This window comes from Sebastes fasciatus, chromosome 21 (assembly GCF_043250625.1).
Source record: "Sebastes fasciatus isolate fSebFas1 chromosome 21, fSebFas1.pri, whole genome shotgun sequence".
NCBI classification, from domain to species: domain Eukaryota; kingdom Metazoa; phylum Chordata; class Actinopteri; order Perciformes; family Sebastidae; genus Sebastes; species Sebastes fasciatus.
Genome location: NC_133815.1, coordinates 24,002,412 through 24,028,556, shown reverse-complemented (window position 1 = coordinate 24,028,556; position 26,145 = coordinate 24,002,412). Strand labels below are relative to the sequence as shown.

The following is a 26,145-nucleotide window of genomic DNA, read 5'->3' as shown; positions in this document are numbered from 1 at the left end:
AATGTAGCTTAAGTTCGCAGCGTTATTTAGCCTCCTTCTTGATAAGTTAATATGTCATGATTGGTACCAATAGATTACTTAGGTTTTATAGTTTCATATGGTGCCAGTATCTTAAATCTAGCTTTAAAACTGAGCTCACTAAAACCTAAAAATCCCAAGTTGCATTAATGCGTTATCACGTTCAATTTGAAGTCCTAGTTAGAACACAATGTTGAAGACCTGAAGCAGGTGAGACATTAAGTCTTTTGCTAGGGAACATCATATTCTTTTTTTTGAATTGATGAATATCTAAAGGAGGTTGAGAGCAGAATCATGCCACCTCTCATGGTCTTCCAAGGTTGTCTGCCTCCATAATCTTGCAACCGCATGATGAGACAGCCACAGAGGATACCAGCCACAGGCAACAATTCCAACCTGCACTCCATTTTATCATCTTCAAAAAGGTCTTTTTTATCCCCAGAACCAAATCGCAGCTCACCACACACTGGCTCACCACGCCGTGCGGGGCCCTGAACATTGTCCGCTGTTTAACAAATGCGGAGCGTGTTTGGATAGGAGGAGCGCGCACGCGGGATTATGAATAAAACATGTTGCCCTTATTAAAAATAATCTGGCTCAAAAGTGCCAGAGGCCCTCGAGGTCGATAACTCCCCCTCCCACCCTCCATCGCACAGGGTTCAAGGAGAGGGGTCCCTGATTAGCAACATCCAGAGAATGCATTCAAATTTGACGTGTTGAGTGGAATTAAACAAAGCAGATAGCGTTTGGCGCCTTGGGGGCGACACAGGGGAGGGTTTTTTAGGATTTTGAGCTGTACCTGAACATCTCGCCCAGGCCCTTCAGCACGCCCTTCTTGGCTTTGTTCTTGTCCTTGTCCTTCTCTTTGTCCCTTTCGGGTTTCTTCTCCTTCCCCCCGACCTTGTCCCGATCCTTCTGCCTGTCCTCTTTGGAGAGGTTGCCGTTCAGCCCGGGTCCCACGATGAGGTCGCCGCTGGTGGACATCGACTCGCGACCCGATCTGGAACTTCCCTCTGTGTCCTCATCCACTGGAAGGGAAGGGAGATAAAAGGTGATAAGGAGGGTGTTAAATATAGATATTGAGAGGGCGAGAGAGCAGCACACAAACGCAGGGATGGAAAGAAAAATACAATAAAAGCAGACATTTTAACTTCCACTTGACTCCCCGTGGATCACAGAAGCCGCATTTGAACTCAGCACACAACAACACCACTTTTTTTTTTTCCATCTGTTACAAAAGCAGCACTTCTTTCATCAGACGAACCATTAAAAGAGAAAGCTGTGTCCCACAAGGTACGGCAGCTTTGAACAAAACACACTGAATCCATGCGCCTCATTACAGCGGAACATATTTACATTGCACACCCTTTGAGAATTCAGTTTTTTTCACTTAGCTGAAAGCCTCAAGTTATTTCAAATGTGTACATTTCACACAGATCACCAGAGAACTCTTCTTTTACTTTTTTTAAAAAAGTGAGAAGCTGTAACGATCATCTCACGAATCTGGTTCTTAATTCACGTCTCAACTAATTTCAGCCCAGACATCAAATTGAAAACCAAACTCCTTAAGGTGATGTAGGGTTGATTAAACTCAAAGTTTCCATCACATCTAATCAGAACTGATGTGCAAAATGTAATTAATCTGTCAGTAATTATACATTTAAATAATCTTGAAAATGGCTCCCAGGGATCTTAATTGCAAATGCGGTGCACTTTCGCAGTCGGCGTAGCTCCTGTCTATCTCTGCCTCCGAGGCGTGAGGTAGATGTCCTTCAGATTACAACTTATTACGGTCATGCGTGTTGTCGTCTGAGTTCTGTCTTTGATGGAAGAGAGAAAAAGCGCTTATCGTGAGGAAAGAAGAGGGAGGGACCATGATGGATTTTAGGTATATGGGATGAGACAGACTGGAGCGGCTGGATTCACATTTCAAGGAACAGTGGGGTTTGTTTTCTCTTGTGATCTGTGGAGTTATCAGCTATTTCTTTCAGCTGCTATCTCAGAGGCAATGACTGAAATGGAATCTCGACGTGTGGCACTGTACAGCGGGAATAGAGAGCGAAGCAGCAGCTTAAACCTGCTCATTATGCAATCCATCGCCGCATGCAGCCCCTCCCTTCCCTTCTCTCCACCTCCACAGATTTGGGAGCAGATTTCAGCGTATCAGTTTCATCACTCAATCTGCCGCCTGCTTATCATTCACTTAAGAGCAACGGCAGCTGTGTGCTGTATCTGGCTATTTAAATGACTGAGATTAGCAGGAGTGCTAATGTCGCTACTGCTTAATGATGCCAAGCTGCAGATAACATACTAAACATTGTAATCCAGACCGTCCCAGGGGGCAGTGGGCGGCCATGTGTGCTTGGAAGTGTGGAGGCCTGGGCGTGTGTGTGTGTGTGTGTGTGTGTTTGTGGCCAGTGTAGGCTGTATAAAATAAGTGGACGTAGTCACAGTGACGTCACCCACTGGTTTGTAGACTGTCGTTTTGGAGGTCAGGTCTAGAAGGTAATCCGCAAATTGTGAAATCTGGCAAAAACTCTTGCGAGACACGCTGCCCGACGACCATTCAAGGTCAATGCCTAACCTTAACTATTCAAGGTCAATGCCTAAAAATAACCATTCAAGGTCAATGCCTAACCTTAACTATTCAAGGTCAATGCCTAAAAATAACCATTCAAGGTCAATGCCTAACCTTAACTATTCAAGGTCAATGCCTAAAAATAACCATTCAAGGTCAATGCCTAAAAATAACCATTCAAGGTCAATGTCTAACCTTAACCATTCAAGGTCAATGCCTAACCTAAACTATTCAACGTCAATGCCTAAAAATAACCATTCAAGGTCAATACCTAAAAATATCCATTCAAAGTCAATGTCTAACCTTAACCATTCAAGGTCAATGCCTTATCTTAACCATTCAAGCCAATGCCTAACTTAACCATTCAAGGTCAATGGCTAACTTTAACTATTCAAGGTCAATGCCTAACTTTAACTATTCAAGGTCAATGCCTAACTTAACCATTCCAGGTCAATGGCTAACTTTAACTATTCAAGGTCAATGCCTAACCTTAACTATTCAAGGTCAATGCCTAACCTTAACCATTCAAGGTCAATGCCTAACCTTAACTATTCAAGGTCAATGTCTAACTTTAACTATTCAAGGTCAATGCCTACCCTTTACTATTCAAGATCAATGCCTAACCTTAACTATTTGAGATCAATGCCTAACCTTAACCATCTCGTGTCTCGTTTCCCAACTCGTGAGTTACCATCTAGACATGACACGTTTTGAAGCCCAAGTTTGGCATTAGCCAATTCACTTTCATGAACTGAAAAAAAACACTGTGAAATGGTTAAAGTTCTAAGACGAAAACGCGGACAACTCCCAGACCGGACAACGCCGTGGTAACGACTTGTCAACCACGCCCTAAAGCATCCCCTGCTTTATGGTCTATTTGACTCTAAATGGGACCATAATTTACTAAATGAACATCATGCTGTATTGAAGAAGACGTCAAACTAGCGATTGAGATCATAAACTCATGTTTACAATGTTTACTGAGGTAATAAATCAAGGGAGAAGTAGGGTCATTTTCTCAGAGACTTCTATACAAAAGGACTTCTTTTTGCGACCAAAGGAGTCGCCCCCTGCTGGCTGTTAGAAAGAACGCAATTTTAAGGCAATTCAGCATTGGCTTCACTTTTCAGACCCGGAGGTTGTCGCCTGGTGGTCAGCTTCTTTATATGTAGTCATAACGATGCCTCATACTGAGTTTTATGGGAGGCCAAACAAAAGGGAATATACTTCATATGAATGTTTTGTCATCTTCCATTCACTTTGAGTCTTTCAAATAAAGCAAGACAGGAAAAGAAGATCTCCTATCAAAAAACATTCAAAAGACTTAACACTGGACATCAAAAGGTGAGGCCGTCCACGGCAATTTAATGGAACAGAAAAGAAAAAAAGCCTTGGCTGACAAAATGACAACAGAGCCACTGATGAAAGCGTCAAGACTCGAAAGATAATTTGTAGAGACAGACAACCACGGGAAACATTTTGTCACTTTAGTGAAACTCTACCATTAAACTTTCCTGCCTTAAAAATCAAGGACATTTAAGCCGGCCTGTCAGCAAAGGTTATGACAGACAAGTAAAATTGCCAGTTTTATTCAAATACATAAAAGGAAGGGATTTTTGCTCAACAGAGCAGATTTTTCCCTTTTTTTTTATTTCCTCAAACGATGCAACACAAAGTAGCACAAGGGGAAGTGCATTTTTTCCCTGCAGGATATCTTGTGGGGACACATTTTCTTTAGGTGATGCCACATTCTTATTTTATGTAAATAAAAGTCTGGGAGCAGAGGAAGGCAGCAGCTTATCTGTCAACTTTGACTATTAACCTCAGTGACGAGCACGGACTGGCTTGCTTTTATCTAAATTGAAAAACAGAGTTATTTGAATATCATGGGGGAGAATGCAATATACCACGGCAGGGGAAATCGCTTGCTTTCCCCATTTTTCTTTGCCGAGATAAGACTGTATTTAGTGGCTTGCCGACAGAGCTTATGAGAACAAAGCGTTTCAGGCAAATAATTCCCTCTTTTTCAAATGTCCCCCAGCTCTTTTAATGGAATCCTTTAATGGTGAATGGAAATTTATATCTGGTGATTACTCTTGTGGTGTTATTACCTGTCACAAAACGTAAGACGGCTGTCTCTCGATCCCCAACTCGTGTCTTTTTGTCATCAAACACCGAGTGGGGATGGATATATTCACTCAAACGGAAGGTGGCATGTCTTTTCCTTTTCTAATGTTGCTTCCTTCGTAGTTTAGAATAAAGTCATTCTGGTTTCAGTCCCAGTCAGGTACGCGAGGAAAACAAAAAGTGAGGAATCCTGGCAAAGTTGTGCAGCGTTATGTGCCAAACCAAACTGGCACCGACTGAAGCAAAGACATGTACTTCATTTATAATCATTGTAAATGCAATTACGTGATATTATGTGTAAAACGGATACAATGGTAGCCTGACTTGTGTGGGTAAACAGCACAATCTTTCTCTCGCATGCACTCTTGTTTAAAAACATGGCAATGCACTTTAAGAGTATGTACGCTCCTGGGAAAACATGTCTCTGACAATCGCACTCAACATGAACTATGTGAATATTAATGAGAGTGTAACCTAGACGCTTATTGCAGATGTGCTTCATGACACACACACACACACACATCTCTCCAGCAAAAGGGGATCCCTAACCTAGTTTACTTGAGGGTAAATCTTGCCATTTTGAAAAAGGCTCTGGGGAGGCATTATTGAGTTGGCCTATATTACACTGACTGAATTTCCTTTCTATTGTACGTTATATAACAACATACATTCTGGATCTCTACTATGAATAAACACAATCTTAAAAAACTCTGCATGAATCACTCACATGTCTCCATGCTGTTCTCCTCCTCCGTCGTCGGGGCACCAGGTTTCTCGTACGATTTGTCGATCGCGGCTCGGAAGCTCTCGTTGCAGCCGCGGCCCCTGGCGATCCGGGAGCGCGGCCTGTTGACGTTGATCTCGCCGCCGTTCAGCGTCGCCTCGGCGACAGCCATCTGGAGGCTTTCGAGGGAGCTGGACTTTTTCAGACCCAACGAGGGTCCGACCTCTTGTTCTGCAGAACCTATGGGAAGAGGAAATAGCGTCAGCGAGGCCAGCAGACTTAATAGCACACGACTCTAACTCTCCCCCACAAAGGTGGCCTAAAGCAATCATCTCGGAGCTCATTGCGTGTCAATGAATCATTCACGTGTTGCTGGTTTCATATGGGATGATGTTATGCGGCGTACTTGGCGAGCCAAGAAAAGGTGTGAGTCTGGCAATTAGCATGAAAAACAAATTGGCTGGCCGATGAAGTGTGTGGAATGAGAACAGAGTATTATATCTTCGCTGAGACATTTTCCTGGTGAGAATTATAATTCAACTTTTGTCCTTGTGTCTGCACAGTCAAATTATATAGCTGAAGCATAATGCATATAAATGGGCCAATATCAAAAGACAGCAATGTGCCACAGCACCGGAGCGATCACAGTGTTCTACTAAACTATAATAAGTTCCCCAAATGCTTGGATAGAGTGTAAAGCTCTAACCATTTCCATAGGTGGTCCTCTCACTGCTCTCTCTTTTAATGAGTTGCTCTCATAGAAAGTATATAAGAAGTGGACGTAGTCACCCTTACAGTACATCACCCATTGGTTTAAGTTCTGCCATTTTGAAGCCTCGAGTTCAGCATTTTGGATGTCGCCATCTTGGTTTTTTGCAACCAGAAATGACAGGGTGAAAGGGTGGAGCTAAGTACGACCGAAACCTGAATAAGACATTTTTAGGCGACCAAAAAGGTTATAATTTACTTCCATGAACTGAAAACACACTGTGAAAGGGTTAAAGTTGTAAGACGAAAACACGGACAACTCCCAGACCGGACAACACCGTGGTAGTGACCTGTCAATCACAAGTTAGCCACGCCTTAAAGCATCCCCTGCTTTATGGTCTATTTGACTCTAAATGGGACCATAATTTACTAAAAGAACATCATGATGTATTGAAGAAGACTTGAAACTAGTGATTGAGACCATAAACTCATGTTTACAATGTTTACTGAGGTAATAAATCAAGTGAGAAGTAGGCTCATTTTCTCATAGACTTCTATACAATCAGACTTCTTTTTGCAACCAGAGGAGTCGCCCCCTGCTGGGTGATTAGAAAGAATGCAAGTTGAAGACACTTCCGCATTGGCTTCACTTTTCAGACCCGGAGGTTGCCCATTGGTTGCTCTGAGAGAGGCTGAGTAAAACAGAAAGAGAAGGCATTTAGACCGAGGATATCTAATTCCATTCATTTCCAGCACAGTTATCTTGTACTCACTTCCCCAACTTAGCACCAACAACATCTCACAGCTGCAGTGTGTTGCTCTATTTTTAAGGCCTTCGCATGTGTAGATGTTAGATAGCTGCAGGTAATAGCACATCATGAAGGCAGAACAAGGCTCCGTTATCGGTCTTATGTTGATTAGTCCGGTGGGAGAAAAAACATCATCAAAACATCTGTCGACACAGGCTGCCTGCAGAACAAAGCTAGAACACGTGGAACCTTTCCGATACACTACCATCATATCTACTAGGGCTGTGTATTGACAAGAATTTGGCAATACGATACTTATCACGATGATTCAATATATTGCGATACTGTCAGCAATGCAATTTTTTTAAATCAAATTTTAAGAAAACCGCCATCGTGTAAAGAACACACCACCACCTGAGTAAAATAAGTTTACTTCTTTCATGCGATCAGAACAGTGGGATCTGTGTTTGCCTTCATCACAGTCCCTGTAACATCCAACGTCACAGCACTACTTTGAGAAGGCACATACACCGAGAGGGTGCATATCTTTGCCAATTAAATAAAGTATGGACAGAGTTAATCTTTGCATGTAAACTATTAATTAAAAATCAATAGTGTTTTTGAGAATCAATACAGTATCACAAAACATAATATTGCGATACTCGATATTTTCGATATATTTTCTTACACCCGAATATTTACTGCACATAACACAATACAACATATCTTCATGACAGAAGACCAGTAGCAAAAACTTTAGTTACTTGGAAAATGAACATGTAAATTGCAACCATGATACAAATGAAGGGCTTATATATTATTATTATAAATATGTTTGTAGCTAATTGGAGTAGCTCATATATATCATCCTTGTAAGAACTCCTCAAAAGGACATACATGGAGCTGACGGATACACCGATAGACCAGCTGTGCCGAAAGCCCAGCGCATGTTGAACAGTCAACCTCTTCAACATTGTTGCCAGCGGGCCCCGGACGGCTGTAATTATTTTTCCAATGCTTGCCAGGGGTTTGTTTAGGGTATGTAAGTGGAGCGCGACTCAGGTATTGGTATTTCATTTTGTCAGGGAGCGTCCGTCTGTTCCCCGGAGCTCTTACCTTACTTGCCAGTTGGTAAACAAGCAGTCTGGTTGATTTTCTGTCCCCTTTATTCTGCCTCCATTGAGCGTGCAGCAACAGCGCTGTCAAACGTAACAAGATGGATTTCTGAATATTTGCCTTGTTGGATTGTAAACGTCTGCGGAGGAAACTATCAGTAGTAATGGATAAACTGTTGATTCAATTACTTTAGCAGCCTCGCTGACTCTCTAAGGGCCTAGCACATGTTGTTGGAGTCTGGACAGAGAAGCATTGTATCTTTACGACTCCCTGTAGACCATATAGACCCTCCACATGTAGCCAATGTGCGTTGCTGTTTCCTCTCCGGCTTCATGTGGTGTAAATAAACGTCTCCTACAGCTCTTCCTGTTGGTTTTCATGGCACATTTTTGCTATAAGGTCTATACCCCCACTGAATAGAACACACACATGTAGACACTGGGTGTATATGTTTGTATGTGTGTGTGGGACTCCTCAATAGGCCCGATAACACTAACTTATATACACACACTTCAATGTACCATCAACAAGATCCCCGACATGTTTAAAGTGGCCTAAATGAGGCGTGACCCACTGCTGCTGGGTGATCACAGTGGATCTTTAGATGGAGGCTTGCACAGCCAAACACAGATTAGGCAAAGAAAATAAACCCCCATCACTGAAAGAAAACAATTTGTGACCGATGTTTGGAGTACCTCTCCTGAAATACATTTGTTTTAGCGTATGAGAGATGGAGGCAGGAAGAGAAGAAACATGGAGCAGAGTGAATACACAAAGGTTGTAGAAGCAGGGTGTGAACGAGTTAAAGGTCCCATATTATAATAAAGTGAGATTTTCATGTTTTTTTTTATTATAAAGTAGGCTGAAGTGCTATATAAATACTGTGAAAGTATCGAATCGCTCAATCCACAGAGAAATACACACAGCCCGTATTCAGAAACTCTGCATTTGAAAAAAGCTGTCAGGATTTCTGTCCATTTGTGATGTCACAAATATACAATATTTAGACCCTTGACACAGATTTAAACGTAAACATTCTAAAAGTGTCCCAGTTTATCCTGGTTGCATTGTATGTGAATGACATCAGCTGACAGGAAGTACACATGAACCCAAGCTGTTGCCTATCGCCTATTGCAATTTTGTCGCCATTCCGTCAAAATGCGCTAAAACAGAGCGTTTCAGACAGAAGGTAAATACAGGCATATTCAGGCAGACAGTATGAGGAAAATAAAGTTTTTTTTAACATTACAGCATGTAAACATTTTCTAGTAGAAACACAAAATACAAGTATGATCCTGAAAATGAGCATGATATGGGACCTTTAAGAGCTTAAAGGTACAGAGTGTACGATTTGGCAGCATCTGATGCTGTGGTTGCAGATTGCAACCAATTGAGTACCACTCTACTCACTCCTCCACTTTCCAAGACTGCGGTAACGTGAGCCGCCGAGCACAAAACCATGCTAATTCCATTTGCATTGCTCAAAGGCCATCCTTACCGTACAACAAAATCTCACAGCAGTTCGTGAAATAGTAACGAAATTGAATCTATTTGATTTGTGTACATAGACACGATTCTCCCTTTTTTTCGTGACGCTGCAGCACAACTTTCAACATCGTGTTTAACACGTGAGGCACATGTCAATTTCTCCAGTCTTTTCAAAATATAACTACTTAGTTAGGCTTAGGAAAAAATCAACTTGGCTAGGCTTTGGCAACAAAACTACCTAGTTAGGTTTAGGAAAAGATCGCAGTCTGGGTTAAAATAACATCGGAAGTGGCACTAATCAACTGCTGTGCGACTGGGCTGTGTGATAATAACACTACTTTGGGAGCAACGGAAGTCAGACAGCGGCTGGCGGTACCACGGTTTTGCACTCTGCGGCTCATATAGGTATAGGAGAGCTACAGTGGCCTTCAGTTAATGTAAAAACGCAAAAGGCTCTCGCTAGAGTTAATGTTGGGTTTGTCCGTTCTGGGCTAGTGTAGAAACATGGCGGACTCCGTGAAGAGGACCCGCTCCCTATGTAGATACGAAATACACAACAATTCTTAGTTTCAGGTGATTATACACTAATGAAAATATGAATATCATATTCCATTCCTGCTAATAGATCCCCTGAAATGTTACACACTGTTCCTTTAAGAAAGAACAGGGTAAACTAGCAGCACTGTGCAGAAATGCATATAAGCTGCTACTGTTATCATCACTTTACCAGTGGCAGCTTGTCTCTTTGCTATTCTCTTCTTGATCCCTTAACCAAGCAAACCTGCAGCAGCACACTAGTGATTAGCCAGCTATCTGAGTTCCACAGTTCAAACACACACCATCTAGACAGCTACTTGCAGAGGAATGAATGCAAGGAAGGGCAGAGATTGATTTCTTATTTCAAACATCTTGTCATTTTCAGGGAAAGTTTTTTAATGCTACTTTCAGGATCTTAAGGGTCACGAGGGCGTCCCTCTTTCTGCTACGTTTGCTTCCAATGCGCCCTCACTGACGGTGTGAGTGCTTCTCTATCATCCGTGGCGGCTATAGATCTGGTGTCAAAGAAGTCAGATAGGCTAAAAGGTCAGCTGTTAGACACTGGTGTTGGGTTTCCAGACTGGTTAAACGCACTGTTATGTCTTTAACACACCATTTTCCCTTCCCTTTTGTCAATGCTAATAAAAGTGCCCAATCCCAAGAGAACCTGGACTCAATCTTGAAATGAAAAATAATGAACACCAATCCTATAATGCTGCATCCCATTTAGTGGGAAGAGCTCATATGTGCGCCTCCGGGCTGCGTCAGACAGTAAAATGAAACTTTACTGTGTGCTACAAATGTCTAGGGGGTTAAAAGCTCTCTGGTTGCAGGAACAGAAGATTCATTTTACTGCTTAGTCCCTCTGAAGTGGAGGGCCATTTCTGATTACTATGACAAATTTTAATGCCAAGAAAAGCATGAACGGCTGTACAAGAGCCAGCGAATGCAAGTAAAAAAAACATGTAATTCATTCGTTCAGAAGGAGTAATCTCATTATGCGAAGGACAAGAGAGGACAGACTAAAGAAAAAAAAAGAAGCATTATAAGGAAACATAGGCGCAGCAGGAAAATGCTGTAATTTTTCATACTTTGTGGATAAAACTCAATCAACCCAGTGCAAAAGCCATGTAAATTTGAGGTTTGTTGAAGCTTACGCATAAATCCTGCCAACATCGGACACGCAGAAGCCGGGGTGCATGTTCGGCACAATGGGATTGCAAGTTAGAGCCTCGCAGGATGCAACAGTTCAAGGGAACACAAATGACATCTGCTGTAATCGGAAACAGGGAATTATCCTCCCACTCGGTATTCCGCGCCACGATCCCCTTTCGCCATTGTTTCTAGTCGGCGCGGTGAATGACTGAGAGGAGCGGGGGAGACAAAGAGAACGGGAGAAGCGAGGCAAAGAGAGGGAGTTTGCCCATAGACCCCGTCTGCCTCCAACCTGCCTTTGTTTTCATCAGAAAGCAGTCCTGGCTCTCCTGGGAGAGTTTGACGGACAGCTCTCTGTATGCCAGTCTATTATGTGATTCCTATCACACAACAGAAGCCTCAGTGCTCCGCTCCTCATCTCCCTCTTATTCAGGGGGATGAAAATACATATTCCCCCATCGCATGCAGACACGAGTTTGTCACTCCCCACACGTCTGGAGGACAAATGAAAATCATCAAAATGAAATACACAAAAAGAAAGACAATCAAACCAAATAGGGGGAAAGTGCACCTGGAATGTTGTCACGGCCGACGTGCTGTGTTTCTTAGCCAGATTAAGGGCAAGGACAGTTAATTGGAGAAGATCCATTGCCATTAAACGTTAAAGGGGAGGTATGGCAAACTCCATGAATAAATCAGCGGCGGTTATTACAGGAACAGGAGCCCATAGTATAATTAGAGCAGCTAAAACTATGCTCCCCAGCCATTATTCACCGCGGGCCCTTGCATGTAAAGATCTGTGTACAGACAGGGGCTCCATTACACATAATTTATTCAGAGAGCCAGGGCTTTAAGCAGGGCGGTAAAAGGGTAATTATGTTAAAAATAGCCTCCAAGGTGGCCAGGGGAAGGCCATGTCCAGGTATCCCAGTGGAAGTGAGGTGTCCCTGGGTCGACCGGGCTCCTATTTCTCTGCCAGTTGTGGATCATTAGCCCGACAGAGGACGTCCTCTGTACGCGGTGTCACAAAGGAATCATCATGATCTGGACTGGTTAATATCTCAATCAAGGATGCTGGATACTGTCCTGTGATTGTGCGGCTTTATCAACCAAATAAAATATATTTTTAAACCTGTTCATCTCTTTCCAAGTCAGCCTACTTGCTCAACTATCTGAGGTATTAATATGCAGAGGCTGGCAACTCCCATGCCAACCTGGCAACCCAGTGGATCAGCAACTGACTTGGCTGGATAATGGTACCATTGCTGGCCTGTCAGAGACTAGGCTCCATTGGTCTCTTAATATTTTTGTTTTTAACAACTAGCATTGCTGCCTCATGGTTGTATGCCTCTGCCAACTAGTCAATTTGCAGTTCACATCCATTTCTGTCCAAAATGTCATCAGATCATCTTTTTCTCTTATTAGACACTTGTGTGAAATTGTCATAATTAGCATATGAATTCTTGAGGCATTGCCAAAATGTGTTTTGTGAGGTCACAGTGACCTCAACCACTGACCTTGACCACCAAAATCGAATCAGTTCATCGTTCAGTCCAAGTGGATGTTTTATGCCAAGTTTGAAGAAATTCCAAGCAGGCATTCCTGAGATATCGCATTCACAAGAGTGGGACGGACGTGAGGTCACAGTGACCTTGACCTTTGACCTTTGAGCACCAAAATATAATCTGTTCATCTTTGAGTCCAGGTGGACGTTTGTGCCATATTTGAAGAAATTTCCTCCAGGCGTTCCTGAGATATCTCGTTCAAAAGAATGGACCCGGCGGACGGACAACCCAAAAACATAATGCCTCCGGCCATGGTTGTCACCGGCGCGGAAGCATAAAAACAAATGTCACATACCTGATATGGTATCGTATGATATACCACGTATTATTTTACCACAAATATCCCTGTTCACAACAGGCAAAAGGCATGTTAATTTCCAAATAGTGCTCTCAGAAATCACTCAAAAATATACCCTCGTGACCCAGTCATCAGCTCATTCTGTGTTAATTTCATGAAGTGAATGTACTCTAACGCGCTCCTACTATGATGGATCAATTGCAGCGAGCTGAAGAGGCCAACTGGCAATGAATGTCTCTATTGCGAATGCCACTCCATTGCCTGGCTCCCCCCAGCCCGACACAACTCCTGGAGTAATGAGTGTTTTCTTCAATCATTTGCACTGCGGAACGAGCACAATGGCACAGGTTCCCACATTAGTTGCCAAGTCTCTATTCGACGCCATGCAACTCCCTCTCTCAGCAATATGAAAAAAAACAAAAAACTCTTTTGATCACGCTGCAATTACCTCAAACAACTCTCTCCTCCATACGCATCGAAAGGTGCCAGGATCACACAGCCAATAATGGCTGGTTATGAGCTGGTTATGGAGAAAGTGTGGGGCTGCGTTTCTAATCTCTATTATTGACCCGTGGAGCCAGCTGAACAGTCGTGTGGTCCATTGTGTTAATGGTGACAGCGTTGAGCTGGTCCAGGCACGGTTGCTTACCTCCATTGGTTCTTGGGCTGAAAATAATCTCATCTGCTACCAGTGGGCAACCTCCGGGTCTGAGATGTGAAGCCAATGCGGAAGTGGCTTAAACTTGCATTATTTCTAATGGCCAGCAGGGGGCGACTCCTCTGGTTGCAATAACAAGTCTGATTGTATAGAAGTCTATGAGAAAATGTGCCTACTTCTCACTTGATTTATTACCTCAGTAAACATTGTAAACATGAGTTTATGGTCTCAATCGCTAGTTTCAAGTCTTCTTCAATACAGCATGATGTTCATTTAGTAAATGATGGTCCCATTTAGAGTCAAATAGACCATAAAGCAGGGGATGCTTTAGGGCGTTGCTATATTTTGCTATAAGTCGCTACCACGGCATTGTCCGGTCTGGGAGTTGTCCGTGTTTTCGTCTTTTAACTTTAACCCTTTCATAGCGTGTTTTCAGTACATGAAAGTTAATTATAGTCTTTTCGGTCGCCTGAAATTGTCTTTTTCAGCTTTCGGTTGTACTTAGCTCCACCCTCTCGTGTCACTTCTGGTTGCAAAAAAACAACATGGCAACGGCCAAAAACCAAGATGGCGATGGCCAAAATACAGAACTTGAGGCCTCGGAACTGCAGTCCACAAACCAATGGGTGAAATCAAGGTGACTACGTCCACTTCTTAGTATACAGTCTATGTCTGCTACTGCTAAAGAGCATGCAAGAACAAGTAGGGGTGGTTAATGCCTTCTGTGCCATTGTTATTGAGCACATGCACAGAAGACAGAACCGTGAAGTGCAGGGGCAGATACTGAATAGTTTGAGAAAAGTGATGCAAGTAGAACAGATATTACCCTCCTGTGCAAGGGCCTGTCAATCATGAGGCTTATGAGACTGCAATGTGCTAATGTATTACTGCCAGCCATGGCACCTCACGTCTCTTACTTCCCTTTTCTTCCCTCACTCAATCTTGTTCCCCATCTAAATGGGATTGAACCGCGGGGTGTCTGACCAGTTTAGCCTATTCCAACATTGATGGGCTTCAAAGTCATGAAATCCATCTGCTGATTTGATTTGTGAGCACCTGGAACACGATTAAAAGGGGGTACAAAAATACCTAGTGACAGGAATAAAATAAGAGTCGGTATGGGGGATAGCATTGTTGAGCATGTTAACCGTTTAGTCAGGGCAGCTTTAGTAAAGTGTTAATGGAAAGTAGATATGGTATGCTTATACACCTGCTACTTCACCTAACTTCTGAAGACAGACGTCGTCTGTCCAACAGTGTGCCGATGAAAGGGCTTAAGGATGAATGTTCTTTGGCTCATTTCATTTTCAACTCTATTATACATTACCCATAGGCCATTTTTCATTGTGTGGCTTTGATGTAATAATTTCATTAAAATAATCAACGTACTGCAGTAGTGTGCGCCTTTGAGATAAACGGAACTTATGTGACATCAGATACGTACCGAATCAGTGTGTAGCTTTCATTTCGAAACACAGACACTCGCGCTCCATGTATTGACTGAAACATTTCTCCTCCGGGAACTCATGTCAGTTACTAGAGTTATTATACGAGAGGAACAAGTTAGTTATTTCCCCGCACCGTCTGAACGCCGTGTTATTCTAGCTGATGGATTATGATTTTATATTGGCAAGGATTTCTGTCAGCGGGATATTTCACAAACCCAATTGGGCCTTTGCGAGTAGTGGAGGGGAATGTGATTTTGAATTAAATCTAATAAAGCACACACTGATCTTGACAACTAAGACATAATAGAACAATAATAGAGATTTGTAAAACATCAATAACGCTGGTTATCCCAAGAGTGAAGGCATCGTCTTATGAGCGGATGATCTCTTCTGTGAAAAAAAAACAAAAAACTGTTTTTCTAGAACTAATCAAATTCACAAATAAATGCTGATGCCACTTTGGAACAATTAAGAAGCTTTTTTGATTAAACTCATTGATAAAATGTGCATTTGCGGTGATGAGAACGCCATCGTGGAGCCATCTCAGCATCCTGTCCATTCTGCTCGCTTCCTGCGCTCCGTTATATCCAATTATATTTTGTATTCGACACTAAGAACATAATGGAAAATATGTTTATGCTCAACTAATTGCTTGGTGAAAACCTATCCAACGGCTAACTATTATGTTTCTCCTAAGCGGCACTCTCCGCTGAAACTTTGTGGGTTCACTTTGTAGAAAAGTTTGGAGGGTGGACAAAAGGGTAGGGCTAATACGGTGAAGGTGGACCCCGCAGAGCTGAGTGCAGTGGCCCGGACATGCGCCAGTCTGTGGGAGAGTCAAAGATTTCTACAGGTCTCTGGGCTCCGTGTGGAATAGAGTTGGCTGTTATCTGTTATGATTAGCCAGTGATCCGAGAGAAGGCAGCGTCTGCTTCAGCCTCAGTTGGAGAGACTCTGGACTCACACCGTCCTCTTCCCTAGATACAGTCTGTGTTTGAGGGGTGTGCATGTGTGTATGTACGCGCATGCATGCGTGTCACCGGCCTTCCCATCATTAGACAGTCACTTAAGAGGCCTTTGTGCTCTTCCTTCTATTTACCCATGCTCCACTGTCCACTGGACAGGACTGAAAGGACTGTATATGTGTGTGTGTGTGTGTGTGTGTGTGTGTGTGTGTGTGTGTGTGTGTGTGTGAGTGCGTGTCCATTTCCCCAGTGTTGTGCCTTTACTGAGACAGCCGGAAAAAGTCAGAGACATTGAATGCTTGAGGAGTCACAGGTTACAGTGAGACCCCAGTTGTATCCAAGCAAATAAACATATTTCCTGAAATGTGGAATGTTAAATTACACACCTTTGACTCCATGCATGTGTACAGTGATGTGTGCATGTGTAAAGCGTAGCGTAGCATTTACCTAGATCCATGCTCTTGGACTTGCGCGTCTTGATTATCTCCAGCTCGTTGGCGTTTTCGTACTGTTTGGTGCGTTTTTCGGACATGCTCTGGCGGCCAAAGCCCTCCCTCTGGAACGAACCGTCGGGGTCTGCGTCTGCGTCTGGACTGAGCGAGCTGCAGATCATGAGGAAGAAAGAAAAAGTATTACAATGATGCTGTGAGACATGAGAAAAAAAAAGCATATCCTTTATTCCAATGATTATTCAATTAAAGATATATTTTGTAACATCAAGTTGCGGTTATATAGCTAGGGGCTATCCTTATAATAAGACTGGGAGATAAAAATCGACCTATTAATATTCATACATCCCCCAAACCGTAGCCCAAAACACGCCTTCACTATCATTCAATACTCACACACACACACATTCACAGTCAGTTTCAATCCTTCATTTCAATGACTATTCTAATCAAGGACACCTCAGCTGGGTGGGATCAGGACATGATACAATTGGGTAGAAGAGGCCCTGCCTAAGATGTGTGATACCCCAGTGAGGTGAGGATGCTCCGGGGTCATGGCCACTCAATAACCCCCTCCTCCTCCTATATGTCTGGAGCAGCGGCCCACCATAGTGCGCTCCCTTTGAGATCCTCTATCTCTGTCTGGATCTTAATTGAAAATCGGAGGGGAGTTAGGGAGAGGAGGTTGGGAGAGGGGGGACACTGCTATTTGCATGCAGAAGAGTGCATTTACAATTAAGGTGAGAACATCTTGCCATTTGAGGGGGGAGACAGAGGGGAGGAGACGCGGTGCTGATGGAGTCTAATAAAATGTTATATGCATTAGAGGACACTGTCACTGTTTCCTTTGTTCTGTTGACGATCACACATTATAACCATTAAAGGGTGTTTGTAGTTTTGCCTCTAGAGATCCTTTAGTTTCTGCATTTTACATCAGACATTTCATCAAATGATCTGATCCCTCCTGTGATTGACAATGAGTTATAAAGAGGAGTAGTAGAGAGGAGCAGATGCTCCTTCAAGAACCCTTCAATATTTGTAATATCGCTCAACAGCGACTGCAGACCTGCTGGAACTTGTTTGCATGTAAACAATTCTTATTTGGGTTGTCAACCCCATTTAACAAAAGAGCCGCTCGGCGTGTCACCGAGGGGCCGGCGTCAACGCGTCACTTTGCCGTCGACCGTACCTGACAATTCCAACTAAGATCAGACGGCCTTGCGGGACCATCTCCAGCTGACACAGGAAGAGAGGGAGGTGGAGCAGGAAGAGAGGAATGACAGCACAGATGTATTATTCATTTATTCATCATCCCTCGCTATTCTCCTCTCATCATTCCAAGCCCACAAAAAAAAAAGAAAAACAGCCTGCCCTCTCTTTTTCTGTCTCCGCAAATGTCATCTGTCGGAGCGTGACTGAGACGGCGCAGGAGAGAAAGGACGTATTTTCAGCCTGAATTTAGATTTCATTCACTCTTGCCAGTATTGTGTTTTTTTTGGGGGCCAATTGAACACCCATAGAACATAGACAAAAGTGAGAAACCAGCAGGTGGGATCATGCCCAGCGCTGTAACACAGGTACAGAGAGTTGGCAAGTATGTGGCCACTTGTGAGAGCAATTACGGACACGAGCAGTTGGGATGAATCACAATCCACCTTGTCTGAGCAAAAAAAACGGTGAGAAATCTGCAGGCAGTAAGTTCAGAGGGACAGCCCAGCAGTGGTGCAAATTCACTCAGTAGGGCTTCAGATCTGTTGGGTTTAAGCTGCTGCCCATTTTAACACTGCCTCTGCTTTACTTTGGTTCACGCAGAGCGATGACTAAATGCCCAGGTTGGGGATCCAGGGTAACCTGAAGAGAAGCGGCCAACTGTGTTGCCGTCATTGGAAACTGTTTGGAAAAGGGAAGGCACTTTCAAAAAAATATTTGGCAGGTGATTGGATGTCAATCAAACTCTTGTTGAAACCAGTCAGGAGAAGAGCGGAACATCTTTTCCATCAAGAAAAGCCGTCAGTGCCGTTCTTTGCTCTTCTTTCAATGAAGAAATACTCTCCAGTTCTGATAGAACTATTACAGCTAAGCTAACCTCTTCAGGAGGCGCCATTGTTGTTTAGAACAAACAGTCGCCTCTCTGTGTCATCACAAACAGCTAAGCCACGCCCGTAGCTGCCCGTAGCTCCTCACAGGACGCTGATTGGTTCATGCTCTGGCTCGCAAGACACAAATGCATTACCTGAAGCCTGACAAGATGGATTTTCTCGTGATATGTGATCCCGCAATTCTCACGTGATTTCGTGAGATCACGAGAATCCAGCTGCCGTGCAAGGTAAAACCAGAAGTACCTGCTCTCTGAACTTGCACCTAAAGGCCCAGACACACCAACCCGACATCAAAGAACCAGCGGCGACGAAGGCCACCAGTTGCGTCGCCTCACGTCGGTAGTCTAGTTATCTTTCAAAAATGGAAACCGGAAGGCCGAGGACGGCGAATATACAAGCCGTTGTTATGATGCGTACATGAAACAAAGCAGCTTTGCCGACCATTTTCACACCACTCTCACGCAGCACTTAGCTTCATTCCAGATGATCATGTCCGTGTATTGAAATGACCAGATGAGATGTAGATGAAAAATGAGAAGAGCCTTCTGTTTTTTTCTATTGACTTTACTTGTTGGCTTGCTTTCTTCAGGTCCGTTTCTCTTCTTGTCCACTGATTCTGATTAAGCTGAACAGCCAAGCAGAGTGATTCCTTTCATCGACAGGCACAGCCGCAGATTCAACATGCTGAATCGGCCGAAAAAACTCTGACACGGGCAGACTAGAGCCGACGGTGCGGGACACACCGAAAAAAACTCTGCCGACGGCCCCAAACTGTCCGATGGCTGACTGTCGACTCGGTGTGTCGGGGCCCTTAAGGTCTCCGTGGCAGGAACTATTTGGAGGTGGCAGTGACCCTTTAAACAACTGGTTACCACCTTTTTTACCTTGTGCCCCATTACAGCCAAGAGAGTTCTACCTGCAAACCCTTGTCACGGGTCTCTGAATTGAATTCCATATTACACTATTCAGTTCAAATTTTAAAAGCAGTACAATACAAGCCAGGAAATAAGTGTGCTATTTAATGTACTAAAGGCCCGGCAAAGCTGGTATCAATCTTGTAGTCTACTTAAAGCTGGCGCACAAAGATTCACAGCTACTACAGTCCATTAATAGAAATACGGCACTCAATTATACATCTCGTATTCACTTTCTACTGGCTATTCATTTCCCCATAGGAATGCTCGTTGTAATGAGATACTGCTTTGAAAGTCTCTTCGCTCTGATCCAGATGCTTCTTAAGCTCCATCACAGTCTACTAGTGGAGAGAAAAGGATCTTAACCGGTTCGGTCTATGAAGGTGAGACCATTGAATTGTTCACTTGGGTCACAGTGGAAACTGTATCGGATAGATGGCAATAAGAAATAGCTTGACCACGTGACCGCCTCCCAGACAAGTTAAATAATCTCCAGAGTGGCACAGTTTCTTCCTCAGACCATCCGTCCTGTCCACGCCTCTGGCCTATCTGTAATAGTGGGCCCAATCCATTTGGATAATACATTCCCTCATCTCTCCTTCTTTAAGCAGTGTTTAAAAGCAATTTCCACCATTCCGAGCAGATGCTCCCCCCCCCCCGTTCAAAGTCCTCCCATCATCTAAAATTAACTAGCGCTGAGGATTGCTCACAGGCAAATCCACAGCTCTAACTTGCCTTTCACATCAACTTGTTCCTGTCTCCCTCGCAGGAAGTTAAATGTGTCAAACTGCACATCGGCCTTGTTGCTAAGTGGTGTGTGCTAAAAGCCGTCTGTTGCTCACAATTTACCCCGCTGACTTTTTTTTTTCTTCCCTTTTACTTCTATTTCCCCGTCGCCCAAACCCTTCTTACACTCATTTAAAAACAACCCCAAAGAGGTGAGTTTCTAAAGCGTCCTGCTTCTTAGAAAAGTGCGGCTCGGTTTGATCGACTAGCGGGGGGTGGGGGTGCGGGGTTGTTCGCATTAGTTTCAATGCCTCGGAGAGGAAGGCGAGAGGTTGGAGAGCGATGCCCGGTGAGGTGCTCCTGAAATGGTCCTTCTGTGGTTTGGAGGAGGCCGATTCAGCTGACCGCATGGATGCGTAGCTGGGCCAGGGAGCTTGGAGCTGCCTTCAATCATTGCATACAGCCCTGCATGAGAAGTCAGTGCAGAGGTCTGTCCTGCTGGCATGAGCACCAGCACACTCTAGATAGTTGAAATAATTTATACGTTGCAGAGGGAAAAAAAAAAAAAAACATGAGCAGAGAAGTCTCCTTCTCCCAACAATTTCCTCACACTGTAAAAAGTATCTCCCAGATTACCACTTTTATTCCCCTCGCTTAATTGCGCCCATAAAACATTTGACTTACACCCGGGTATAAAATAAAATGGCTCCATCAGTGCCACACAGAGGAGCAGCTGCACCTGTGATTTGCTGTAATATCCTTTTAATTGTGATGAAGTTGCAGGAGAGAGACGGAGAGGGAGAGAACAAGCTCAATTAAGACCTCTTTGTCCGTCGGCTGACACCTGCGTGGACCTCCTCATTCATTCCGTGCCCGGCGTGCGGATGCTTTAATTGAGTTTTGCAGCACTGACTTCTCCGGTCTGCTGAATGGGAGAGCGACTGACAAGGACCGGGCAAAGAAGAATATACTTTTGGTTTGCGTGGTAATGATTGTGTGTGTGTGTGTGTGTGCGTGGGTTACTTTGGCGTGCTGAGATTCACCAACACCCCACCCCCCTGTCACGACGAGGCAGTGTGTAAGGCACACACACACACATAGTACACGACTCAGGAAGTCGTAGATGAACACACACAAGGTGAGCGCAGAAATAAAAGCATGTATGACATGCTTGTAGCAAAGGTGCACCACTGAGACATGGTAAATATTCATAAAGCTGGAGGAGACCATTAGCATTTAAGGAAAAACAATGTCTGCAATTCATGTGTGTGTGTGTGTGTGTACCTGGAGTTAAAGTTACTACCAACTTAAATGGACATGTGAGATTAGTCAAATAGTGTGTGTGCACGCTCTACAGTGCTGTTTGCATTTATATGTAGTTATGCTAATAGCTTGATGGGGAAAACACATGTGCTTAATAGAGCACTTGTGATTCTTAGTTACATTACTGATGATAGAGACTATTAGGGAGTCAACTGAAGTAGGCAGCCTGCCTGCAATGTTAGTTTGGAAGTTTGTTTGTTTGTGTCTGTGCGGACCTTTTCCACTTTATATGTTAATTTGTGAAATTGTTTACCAGCCAGTGTGTATCTAAACACTCGTGAGACCGAGGGCGTCTGTGCGGCAGCATGCGTGTGCGTGTGTGTGTGTGAATGAGTGTGTGTGTATGTTTGTCTGGGGTCCTTTTCCATCTCTGCGGGTTGACAGACTGTGTCAGAGCTGCCTGGGAAATGATGTTTCCACCTGTGACACAGTCTAGTTCTCTCTGTCTCTCTCGCTGTCCGTTTCTCTTCCCTCTCACCTTAATGAGAATTGACACCTCTCCTCCACTCTGTCAGATTGAGGTCCAAGCCATGGGGAAGGGAGTATAGTAGTGTATAGTTCTATCAAGGTGACAGTGCCCCTAGTGGTTCAAGTAGGGGAGGGATTTATTTTCTGCTTTTAAGAAGGTTACTTATCTTCTGCCAGGTCAACTGTTCTCCTCTGTGATCACACTTACAGAGGCCAGAGAGAGATTCTGAATAGGTTTTACAGCAGAGGCACTTTAAAAGCATTTCTATTAAAGGTGCAGTGTGTAGGATTTGTCGGCATCTAGTGGTGTGGTTGCAGATTGCAGCCAATAGTAACTTCTCCCTTGTGCCAAGCGTGTAGGATAACTGTGGTGGCCGACACTAAAATGTGAAAACGCATATGGTCCTCTCCGAGTGCCATTCTAGTTAATACTATTTTACATTTCTGCCAATAGATCCCCCTAAATGTTACACACTGGCCCCTTTAAACTTTAAAGGAACAGTGTGTAACATTTACATGTTAATTTAAAGTTAAAACTGACATGTCACTTTTCCTACATTTGACTCATTAGGGGTTAAGATCAGACAATTCTTTGAAGAAAAAGTATTTCAATATTTGTGGGGGAAAGGCTCTTCGGCATCGAGGAAGGTGTATGTCAAGTCTGGAAAAGTACATCCTTGGAAGGTTATTTTGTGATGATTTGTTTAGTTGGACATTTTAATGTCCAAAATAAAAGAATGATTCAGTGTTAACCCCCTAATTAAATCATTGGTAAACTTAAAACTAGGGCTGTCAATCTATTAAAATATAGAATTTTGATTAATCGCATGATCGTCTATAGTGTCCATCGTTGATTGTGATTAATCTCAAATTAATTATTAGTATCATGTTATCTGTTCAAAATGCAGCTTAAAGGGAGATTTGTCTAGTATTTAATATTCTCATCAACATGGGAGTGGGCAAATATGCTGCTTTATGCAAACGTATGTATATATGTATTATTGGAAATCAATTATCAACACAAAACAATGATAAATATTGTCCAGAAACCCTCACAGGTACTGCATTTAGTATAAAGAAATATGATCAAATCATAACATGGCAAACTGCAGCCCAACAGGCAACAACAGCTGTCAGTGTGTCAGTGTGCTGACTTGACTATGACTTGCCCCCAAACTACATGTGATTATCATAAAGTGGGCATGTCTGTAAAGGGGAGACTCGTGGGTACCCATAGAACCAATTTACATTCACATATCTTGAGGTCAGAGGTCAAGGGTCCCCTTTCAAAATGACTATGCCAGTTTTTCCTCACCAAACTTTTGCGGAAGTTTGGAGCGTTATTTAACCTCCGTCACGACAAGCTAGTATGACATGGTTGGTACCGATGGATTCTTTACATGTTGTAGTTTCATATGATGCCAGTATCTTCACTCTAACTTTAAAACTGAGCCCGCTATAAGATGAAAATCTCAAGTTGCGTTAATCGTTAAAGAAATTATTGGTGTTAAAACGAATTTGTGTTAACACGTTATTATTGCATTAACTTTAACAGCTCTACTTAAAACCTGCAGACTGAAACCCAAGGGCTTCTAATAGATACTAGATTATAGTCTTACAATCAAATCAATCATACAAACAACATATCATTGAAAAACCACCGTATTACTGGTATCACAGGGGGCCATTCTCTGGTTTTAACTGCATCCTTTCCTCCTGCAGGTCGTGAAATGGAATCCAGGTGGTATGCAGGACAGCTATGATAACAGTGGTTGGTATGGTAATAGCAGCCTGCGCACCACAGGCTAGCTGGTAGTAGTTAGTTCCTGGCTCCCAGTGATGTTGCGTAACGCTTCCTAAACTTCAGACTGATGAGCATGCTGCGGACACCCCCGGCTTTTTTCTGCACTTCAGTGCCAACTCAGAATACTCTGCACTATCACCTCCTGCCCTCGCATAAGTTACAGAACTGTGTGTTCGTGACTTAGGAAGATACAGAGTGCTACTGGAGTTGAAAGACGATGTGTGCTTATGGCACAGGAAACAGAACTAGCTCCATTAGCATATCCCCCCCAACCCCCCAGAAACACAGTGGAAATATCATTTTACCTTTTTGAATAATAAAATTTTAAAAAATCTAAGCGTTTGAAGTGTTTGTGGACGCATTATTCTGCTTTGGTTCAAGTAGGAAAAATCTGGTAAATTTGAATATAAATATATATATGTTTATCCTTATAGAAACAGGATCAATATATATGGTCTACCTATCCTGACATGAGTGCTTGTTTTCAACTCAGAAGCTGCTCAACATAATCAGGTCACAGCAAATTAATGGCACAAAAATGACCAAACATAGCGTATTTCTTCACTTCACAATTGTCCAAAACCAACTAAAAAATAGGATATATCGATGCATGTTATCTTAACATCCACAGATGCACTTATGCAGACTTTACACTAGTTTTCACGCTGCCTGATGGCATTTTGCCTATAAATCCGATGTCTCCTCTTGTGCAGACAGAGTAGTAACTGAACAACTATCAACTTGTGGAGGGAGAGAGATGAAAACAAATGCTCTGTGCAGAGCAAGTACCAACGGCTGCTGATTCTGAGGACAAACAGATGAGAAAGGATGGACTGTCTGAAACATGACGCATCATTGATTATTGACCAAAACAGCAAGTGGTAATATGCCCTCACATGTCAAGTTGTATGTTTAAGGATTTTTCGTCCGGACCGAAGAGGGCCAGCCCGGCCGAGTGTTGGAATTTCCTCATCAGCCGCTGCTCTTTCAAAATGAAAAAACGGGGAACAGTCCTTTATGCAAATCAACCTGTCTAGCGCGACGAGTCCGACTCACAAAACTTGGACCAGGCTGTCAAACTAAGCGATCTAGTTCTAAAATGAAACGGGATTCAGCGGTGGCATAGTCTATTTCTTGCTTAAAAAATTTCAGAACTAGATTTTTGTGGATCGTTTAGACGGAATAACAGAAAGTTTACGAGCAGGCCGCCATGTTGTTTCCTGTTTGAAACGGCAAGCAGAAAACCAGGGAACCAATCAGGTGCATTCCACGATAGTGTATGTCACTGCTTGAACGGCCAGTTGAGTGGAGCAGCGCGTCCCCTAGTGTCCTCGACAGACCTGGTGGACATGTAGCGCTGGATTTAACATTATAGACACGACCACTGACTATTTGTGTAACAATTTAGCCACGAATTCACAGACTGACCGTACACGGTCCAGCTACATACTAGGTTTTGCGTGACTGTCTTGTTTCTGTTCAGTTTTGCAGTTACAGTATGACCGAGTCAACAGCAACTGAGCTGTTTGCAGGTTTAAATATCCTCCCTGCTGTAATATCATTTCCTCCAAAGTTTAAATTTGAATAGAAAACTCTCCCTACATCTGTAAGTTGTTAGTTGTAAACATTAATACGTAACCAGGGCGGCCCACCTACTGGAAATATGTCCCCGAGCACATTCACGGCTCCTCTCGAGACTCCCGTTCTCTGAACAATGAAGCTCTCAAATTCTTTTCATTCTTACTAATCATACTACAATAACATTTACACAACCACAGCTGAAGCCTTCTGCACTGTATAGTAATTATGTGGGAAAACTGTAAACTTCTGTTCACACAGTGATGTGTAATTACATGAGCTTAGCAGTCTTGTATAAAGTTGTAGTAAATTGTAATTACAGGAAGCAGGGGTTAATAAATGGCCATAAAAGGTACTAATGTGGCCAAACGTTGTTGAGGTATTGTATTTTTTTTTAAGTCTATAAAAGTAGGTAGGTTTATCATGCTTTTCTTCACTAGTACAGTTGGACGTATTGTGCATCTATAAGCAGCTAGGTGAACAGAAACACACGGCGGGTTCACAGATAAAATAGCAGGAGGAAGCAGAGAAGTTGTTGTTGGGAGGAGACACATTGTCAGTCTCTGAAAGAGCCTCATCTTCTAAGTGAAGCGGCTTTGCTTCAACACTTTATAGGTTAAGGGGTTTTTACACTCTTGTGAACTTCTCCT

The 26,145-nt window shown here is 43.2% G+C and overlaps 1 protein-coding gene across 3 annotated transcripts in view; it reads right to left on the bottom strand.

Moving 5' to 3' along the window:
- Nucleotides 1-26,145, bottom strand: part of LOC141759297 (partitioning defective 3 homolog) — a 432,434-nt gene that overhangs the window by 133,046 nt on the left and 273,243 nt on the right. For all 3 annotated transcript variants that reach the window (XM_074621247.1, XM_074621248.1, XM_074621249.1), the window contains 3 exons: nucleotides 16,582-16,736; nucleotides 5,451-5,687; nucleotides 818-1,046 (listed from right to left, as the gene is read on the bottom strand). In XM_074621247.1, coding sequence (XP_074477348.1) covers nucleotides 818-1,046; nucleotides 5,451-5,687; nucleotides 16,582-16,736 — 621 coding nt within the window. The remainder of the gene's footprint in view (nucleotides 1-817; nucleotides 1,047-5,450; nucleotides 5,688-16,581; nucleotides 16,737-26,145) is intronic.